This window comes from Xyrauchen texanus, chromosome 33, assembly GCF_025860055.1.
Source record: "Xyrauchen texanus isolate HMW12.3.18 chromosome 33, RBS_HiC_50CHRs, whole genome shotgun sequence".
In the NCBI taxonomy this organism is placed as follows: Eukaryota; Metazoa; Chordata; class Actinopteri; order Cypriniformes; family Catostomidae; genus Xyrauchen; species Xyrauchen texanus.
The window spans coordinates 7,734,243-7,743,139 of record NC_068308.1 but is presented as its reverse complement, the minus strand read 5'-3'; the positions used below and the strand labels follow the sequence as shown (position 1 = coordinate 7,743,139).

General features: G+C 37.3%; 1 protein-coding gene across 2 annotated transcripts in view; it reads left to right on the top strand.

Annotated features, from left to right (window-relative positions):
* Positions 1-1,784: 1,784 nt before the first annotated feature.
* rhobtb1 (Rho related BTB domain containing 1) overlaps positions 1,785-8,897 on the top strand; it is a 53,745-nt gene continuing 46,632 nt past the window's right edge. The window contains exons 1-2 of one of the 2 annotated variants that reach the window (XM_052102486.1): positions 1,785-2,016; positions 8,378-8,573. In XM_052102486.1, coding sequence (XP_051958446.1) covers positions 8,394-8,573 — 180 coding nt within the window. In that variant the 5' untranslated portion in view covers positions 1,785-2,016; positions 8,378-8,393. The remainder of the gene's footprint in view (positions 2,017-8,377; positions 8,574-8,897) is intronic. The other variant, XM_052102489.1, reaches the window with a different exon arrangement.

Sequence of the window (8,897 nt, the reverse complement as noted above, 5' to 3'; positions counted from 1 at the left end):
AAGCTAAAGCTGGGCTTCATTTCATAACTTCTTGAAATCTTGGTGGGAGATTAACAGTGTAATGCCTGACAATAGAAAATTGGAAACATTTTAAATTAATTTCCCCTTTGATAAGGTTTATAAAGGGGTTCATTAATGACTAATATTACATTATAAAACAATGTATATGCTGTTAAAACAACAGAGTGATTTTCATGCAATACCTTTAAATAGTGAACCATTTTATCTCACTTTATAAGTGCTTAAGGGGTCATGCTTAAAAAAACTGACATTCTGTCTAATACACATATTGACATTTTAAATTCGGTTCAGTCCAGTTTTTGCCCATTAAAACTGTGGGTAATAATTTTTTTAAATATTAACATATTTTATTCATAAAGGACAACTTGAGTGTTGTTCTTTATTTTAATATTTATTTTTGTTTCATGAATAAAGCAAGGGTTGTAACACCAGTGACAATAACACCAGTGAAAAATTCTCTTGAAAGATGAATTTCCAAAGATGGTGTTAATAGCGTCATAAAACATACACCACTGACCAGGCAAAATCAATAAATCATTTTATTTTCAATAAAAATCTTTCACATAAGCATTAAACAACATAACACTACCAACATATTTAGATGAACCATGTGAAACTATTACAGTTATTATGTAAATAACATTTTCAAGATGGTGGAAAAATCACTATATGCACATTTGTTTATGCTTGGTTTTTAATAAAATGTGTAAAACAATATAGTCATCCCATTTCATATTGTTTAATAAATGTTAGATAATTGAATTATTATGGCTTATGAATGAGCATGAAGACCTGAAAAGTGCATGTTTTTTGCAAAGGACAAGGACTAGTTGGGTCAACATTCAGAATAGCACCGTTCTTTTGACATCAACGTGACAAGAAAAGTACAACACAAGTGGGTCAAGACATTACAGTAATTAATATAAACACAAAGAGGATTGAAGCAAAATGACATAATCCTGAGGCCTCCTTTTAACCTCACTATAATCTGTTTTTACTGTATAGTGACATCAATAATGAATTAAGGCATTTTATGTTTTGATAAATAGAAGCATGAAAATATGTGTATTTATTAAGCATTTAAGTAATTTAAAAAGTAAACTATTTGGCAAGTATTGCATGAAAGTCGCCTTTTTTATCCATGTTGCAAATGCATATTAATGAATGATAATGCTTTTGCAATTTATTTATTAGTCATTAATGAACCCCTTTATAAACCCTTAACCCAGGGAACATAAATTTGTTTTGGAAAAGTGTTACAGATAGATAGATAGATAGATAGATAGATAGATAGATAGATAGATAGATAGATAGATAGATAGACAGACAGACAGACAGACAGACAGACAGACAGACAGACAGACAGATAGATAGATAGATAGATAGATAGATAGATAGATAGATAGATAGATAGACAGACAGACAAGCCAATTTAAGATAAATCAGACCTTGAATGGCTCAGTCATGACAGTGAGGTGACACTTATCCTCATGCAGTCACATGTCAAGTTAAAGGAGGGATTACAATTACATGTATTTGTGATGTTTTCTTTTTGAAATAAACATGTTTCCCCCTGTGTTTAATTGGAAGTAAGACGATTCCACGATGCTGGCTGATGCTCCTTTGGCTCACAGCAGAAATGAGGCACATTGTTTTCTTGAATGAACTCGTACGCGCGCTATAAATAGCACCGACTCGCTGACGTCACAATAGAAGCCGCATCCGACTCGAGACAGATGATGATTCTCTCAAAGAGCCGCGCGGTCAGGAAGGACACACTTCTTTATATACATATGTTGCCCTTTCTATACGCTTGAAGTTAAATAGGATTTTTTTTCTTCCACAAACGGGAACGTAGTGCCGATTAGGAGATGATTTTACAGCATTTTCCCAGCAACCGACCAGCCATTGTTCTAGTATAATACCAGCAAGCTGCAGTAGCCTAACTGTTTCTGACTTGAATTCTCACAACATTAAACACACACTCACCCAACGGTAGGTATAATTGTGTCCACTGTGTCATTGCTTTTGTTGTTGTAGTTGAACAAAGAACAGGGTGGTATCTTCATTCATTTAATCATGCACCTGGTAGGACAGTTAATCAACTTATTTAATATGGAAAATTTTGTTATTGTATTATTTTATTTATAATTGTTAATGGTTATACAATTGCCTTTTTTTTTTTTTGCTGTTATGTCATTATTCTAAATGCACTATATGCTTAGCATTGAATTAAATGCACCACACAACTACTGCCTTGTAAAGCATTTTAAGAATGTTTTGTCAAATAACTTTCAAATGCTGGCCTACTTCATATTTAGAAATAGTCTATTAATATTAAATCAGCCTATAAGAAGTTAGCCTATTTAATAATCATTAATCTATATTGGGTTACACCAATAAAATACATTTTGAAAGGTCAGATCAGACTGAAATAATGCTTAAGGAGACAACTGTATGTACCCACCTACAGTGCACATAAATGTATTGTATGTATGTATGTAGTTTATTCATACATTCATCTTCCTCTGGGGTGCTTTTTAGTGTGTTCTGTGCCGTCTTTGCAAGTTTACAACTTTAGGTATAGAAATGTTCAGCTTGTGTATTCTTTCCATCTTATAATAGGTCATACATCAAAACTCCATTATTTGAAATATTTTTAATGCAGTATCCTTTGTTTAAAGTTACATTGTGAGAGACCTTGAAATAATGCCAGTCTTTCTTTTTTTATATATATATAAAAAGATTTCAACATTGCATAAGATTAATGGATGTGATAATGTTGTTTACGTCAAAGACCATGTGCTGGTTAGTGTGTGGAGTCCAGAGATGGTATGAATGGAGGTGTATGAATGGGTGACATTCTGAGTTTGACATCATGTTGAATGCATGTGTTTGACTGTGGTATTTAATTCTTAAGTTTGCATATCTGTTACGAGGTCACAGATGGACATCACTGTTGAGATACAGTTTTTAGACGTTAAGAAATTAAAAGAACATTTCACTTCAAAATGAAATTTCTTCCATTATTTTATCACCTCAATGTAGTTCCCAATGTGCTGTTGTTTTGATTCTTTGGAGCTGCTTAAAAATATTTACATAGGTTAGAAATGGCATAAGGGTGAGTAAATGATGACATAATTTTAATTTTTAGTGGGATCTATTCCATTAAAGCCATTGGGTGTCTCTAAATGACTTGTGACTGAATTCTTTATCAGAACTCACCTTCATTACAAAAATCCATTAGGACTGTTCCTTTGGAATAAAAAAATTATTTTAGCCTACTTTTAAGATGTATCCATTTCAATTGAATAAAACAATTCCATCTAATTGAATTGAATAGTCTTGAAGAAAATGTAATTAATAAAACTTGCATTTTGTAAGATTTGTTCATTTTATTTTGTTAAAGATTAGGCAATTCAATTAGATGGAAATGTGTTATTCAATTGAAATGAATACATCTTGAAAATAGGCTAAAAGTTTTAGTAAATTGCATATTACGGGTGTGAGGGTGTAAATTGGTATTGTTAGAGATGATTTGAAATGTTTTGTTCTCTTAAGCTTCAGTTCATTCAATATTGCATCATGCTGATGCATGCACGTGCTCAGTCTCATCTAGCAAGCATGTCAACACACCGTTTTCCGACTCTGCAGATGAGGGGCGGGCCCTTATGGCCATGTCCGATTGGGTTTTAAAGACTGTCGGAAATTTCAATAGGGAACGTAGGGAAATTAAACATTACTTATCACATTTTAGGTGTGTATTGGAAGTTATCACCCCCCTGTGTAGTCTGTGACATCCTAATTATTTTCCTTCCTCCGGGACCAGGATGTTATTAGAAATGTGGTTTCTGTGTATTGTGTTCAGTAAAAACATTCTCACAAAAAAGCAAAGCACTCATTGCATGAGTTGCACACACATTCTGCTACACGCTTCCAATATGGAACGCCAAAAGGGTCATATTTCTCCAATGATGTCCTATCATCCACGGTCCCATTATAAAATTGGGTGTAATGATGCAGTGTGCAGAAAATTCACAATCTCCTTGCAGAAAGCGCAATATGATTTTTTTTAAAACTGCAATGCTAAACGCTCCAATATGGAATGCCAAAAGGGTCATATTTCACCAAAGGTGTCCTGTCATCCACAGTCCCATTATAAATGGGGTGTGATGATGCGGTGTGCAGGATTTTCACAATCTCCTCACAGAAAACATGATAGAGATTGTTTAGAACTGTAATACCCTATTGTCTGTCCCTTGCTCCTTGCATGTTCACAAAGAGCATCAATGCGACACTCGCACCTCTGAAACTGAGCAGCATGCACAATTTGAACTACGTCGACGATTGGCTATTACTGGCCTAATTAGAGGCTCTGTTATGCCAGCACAGGGACTTATTGCTCCAACATCTGAACAGCCTGGGCCTCAATGCCAACTGGGTGAGGAGCACACTCTCCCCCAGCCAACAAATCTCCTTTTTGGGAGTCCGTCTCGACTCAGTTCAACCTGGGGAGAACACTTCCACTGAAGCTGTTTCAAAACGCATTGGGGTTTATGGCAGCCGCATCCGTTAGTTCTTTTACACATGAGACCACTTCAGTGCTATGGCATGGCTGGCACCCAGGACGCATGCACGTTGCTATGTCTCGCCGCTGTCTAGCTGCTATAGCACCTTGGACAGCTCCTGCTTTCTACCAGCAAGGTGTCATGCTGGGACAGTTTTTCAGGTAGAAAGTGGTGACTACGGATGGTTCCAACACAGGTTGGGGTGCATTGTGTGATGAACACCCAGTCTTTGTTACCTGGACAGGTGCAAGGAAGGCATGGCACATCCACCGCCTGGAGCTGTCGGCTGTTTTCCTAGGCTTTTCAATACGAAATAGTGAACTATCGTGTTCTGATTCACTCTGACAACACAACATACATAAACTGCCAAGGCGGAATTCGTTCCCTGCCAATGATGAGACTGACGCGTCAGCTCCTGCTGTGGAGCGAGTGCCATTTCCTCTCCTTTCTGATGACATATGTCCCAGGCCATCTAAATTACAGTGTGGACCTGTTGTTACATCAAGGAGCGATGCTGAGCGAATCGAGACTTCATCTTCAAACTGTCCTGAGGATTTGGCTGGTACTTCAAGTCCCAAGCTCCGCTAGGAGTGGAATCTATGGCCCACAAATGGCCTGTAAAACACCAATACACGTTTACTGACGGAGCACGCTAAACATCCCAGGACTGACTCATTCGGTGATGAACACCATTTTACAGGCTAAAGCGCTTTCTATGAGACGCCTTTACGCACTGAAATGGAATGTGTTCACTAATTGGTGCTTTTCATGCAGCAAAGACACAGTAAACTGCCCCATACTTGAAATTCGTAAATTTTTTCAAGAGCGATTGGATGCAGGGCTCACACCGTCAACGCTCAAAGTTTATGTAACATGTATCTCTGCATATCACGCACCTGAAGCCGGCACCTCTACTATATAGGAAAACATAATTTGGCTACAGTCTTGACTTGGGACCTAACTTTGGTCCTAAAAGCACTCACGGGTCTTTGGCCTTGTTGAATTGACAGCATTACTGCTGGCTCTTTCCTCAGTAAAATGAGTCGGTGATTTGCAAGCTCTGTCAGTCGACAATTCTTTTTTGGAGTTTGATCCAGGTCTTTCAAAAGCCACTTTCAAACCCAGAAAAGTCTATGTGCCTACGGTTTTATCCATGCCTTTCAGAGCTCAGGGGGTTCACCTTCAAGCCTTTTTCCCTCCTCCATTTAATTTGGATGAGGAAGAGTCCTTGCATATGTTACGCCCTGTGCGAGCACTGTACACTTAGGTTGAGCGCACACGCCAGTTCAGAATGTCTGACCACCTCTTTGTGTGCTGTGGACGACGCACAAAATGAATGTCAATCTCCAAGCAAAGACTTTCTCACTGGAATGTTGATGCGATCGTCCTGGCTTACGATTCAGAGTGCGAATTGCCCAATTGGTGTAAAAGCACATTTAACTAGAGGCATGACCTCTTCATGGGCTTGGACGAACAGTGTGTCCTTACAAGACATATGTTTTGCAGCAGGCTGGCCCTCAGAAGGTTTTACAACCCAGACATAATGTCTCTCTCTTCACAAGTCCTCTCTGTCTAGAGCCTTTTCTATTTTGTTGGCCAAACATTACTTCTGCCCTTTTTAAGTATAGGCACCCCTCACTTTACACAACCGTCTGCATTCAGACCGTTTTCCATAAAGTCACAACCACTTTCATTATTAATAAATCTTCCTTCCTGACTGGGTTTGTGAAGGGGTTAATTCTTACTATATGACTAGAGTTCATATATCCATTTTAAGAGTTTCGCTCCTGGCTCACCATGAGGGTTATTCACTTGCGGCATACTCATGTCGGTCGCCATCCCACAGGACTGCAGTGACATGTTCTTTTGAGCAGTATGCTTCGGTATCCCTCTCTGGGAGGGTTATGTCATGCGTGATGGGACTTGTTTTCCCATATACGTCAGCATGGCACAATGTTGAGCGAACTGAATCGTAAGAGAACATCTCGGTTATGTATGTAAACTCGGTTCCCTGAGATGAAAAGTTTTATGAGATGTGAGTGATGTGCTCTTTGTCCTTCCGTCAGAAAATTCTGAGGAATGGTGTTTGCGTGCCCGCTTATATACTAGACAGCTTCGCGCCTAAAAGGGATGGGCTTAAACACCATAGCCAATCATAAGATTGCCGTTATTGTAGAAGGGTTTCAACTAGGTCCTCAAAAAAGTATATCCCACATGTGTCAGCATGACACTCGAGACGTTTTCTTTCTTTATATCTTTCCATCATTCTTTGTCTGTTTTTCTCTTTCACAGGAGTGTTGTGTACTAATTGGAGTGAAGAAAGGCAGCATCAGTAATTTTGTATTATACTGTGTAAATAGACATGTGTTTCCAACAATTAATATTTGAAAAATAATTTTATGGTTATAATTAGGGCTGTCGATTTAACACGTTAATTCAGTGCTATTCATTTTATTAAAAATAACGTGTAAAAAAAATTTACGCAATTAATCGCAATGCCCCCGGATTTTAATAAGGAAGATTCCTGAGAAATGCAAGGTTGTAGTACTACCTGTTTATTCCAGAGGGCAGTAAGACAAATTTCAGCTGTATGAGCAATGCGCAGTTTATACAGTGAAGGAAACAACCAGACAGCACAAAACAGACACTTGTTACGTTCTTGCGTTCAAAACATTTGATGGAGCACAAATTCAAACTAAGGGATCTCGAGATGTGTTCTAAGTATTAAACTATATTTAACTTGACTCAGTGACCTAAACATTTTATGTTTATGACGCAAAGCACCCGAGGTGCTACACAAGCGTCCATCTGACGCTTGTTGAAATTGATGGGTCCTTAAACAAGCCCAAATCTCCAACTGATTGATGAATTCACTTTCGAAATGGATATTTGTGAACTCATGCCAATGATTGACTTATGATCCAATAATATGGTAGTAAACAATACATTGTATTCTAAAGCCACTTTTTGTATTGTCTTCAATCAATGATTAACTCTTCTGCAACAAGAATGTAATGCATTTTAATTATCTGAATATTTAAAGATAACTATGTATAATTATTTCATCAATATATATTAAATTATTGTTATATGAGGGGCTTTCTCAGCAAATAATGTACATGTGATTAAATGCGATTAATCATGATTAATTAATCGGGACATTGTGTCATTAATTCGATTAAAAATTTTAATCGATTGACAACCCTAGTTATAATATTAAAGACCCCTTAAAATTACTTTAAAAGCACAGTTTACTGTCCTGTGTCATGGTTTCCTATAGAAAAATTAAGTCTGGGAAGGACATTTTGTTTAAATTGCCAGGAGAATTTAGTTTACATCACAACCTTGAACTGTAATGAACTTGAAATTCAGTTTTTGTGACAGCTGAAGGTACTACAATGAAGGAAATACAGACATTATTTTGAATCGCTGATTTAAAAAATTGGATACGCCCCTGAGTGCAAGATATCCTCAGCATGTCATCATCAATATATGTTTAAATTTATATTTAAAAATTGTAATTTAATCTCCATATTTGTGCAAGTCATACATAAAGCTTTCAACAAGAAAATCACATGGGATGGGATTTGTCCAGCTCAGCAAGAACACGATACAGCTATAGTCCTGTATTATTGTGTATTAAGGTTTCATTGACCCACGGCAAGGTCAGTGTCCTTTTAGTTTCTGTATTAATAAACCTGAAATTAAACACCTCCTTTGGTCAGTGTGTACATCCTCCTTTGAGTTATTTTATAATAAGTGTCTCATATTAATGTGACTCATTGTAGGGTGCTCAAGTTTAGTATGGACTACGAAAGACCCAACGTAGAGACCATCAAGTGTGTTGTTGTTGGAGACAATGCTGTGGGAAAGACTCGCCTAATTTGTGCCCGGGCCTGCAACACCACTCTGAACCAATACCAGCTGCTGGCCACCCATGTACCCACCGTCTGGGCTATTGACCAGTACAGAGTCTGCCAAGAGGTAAATCATTACTCAAGTTACGTTTTCTGTACTGTTATCTAGGGATGGGGGAATCGATCTTGAAATATCGATACTTAAAAAACTGTTGCTTCAAATCTATCCTAAGTGCTTTTATTAAGCCTTTATAATTTATTTAACAAGAAAATTATTGCATATCATAAGTTTCGAGGAAAAAGAAGGCTGTGCATTTGTGTAGTTTTGTATGAGAGGATCTTTTAATTCTGACTTTTTAAAGTTAAAGGGATAGTTCACACAAAATTAAAGTTCTGTTATCATTTACTCAATCTCATGTTGTTTCAAACCCATTTGACTTTCTTTTGTGGA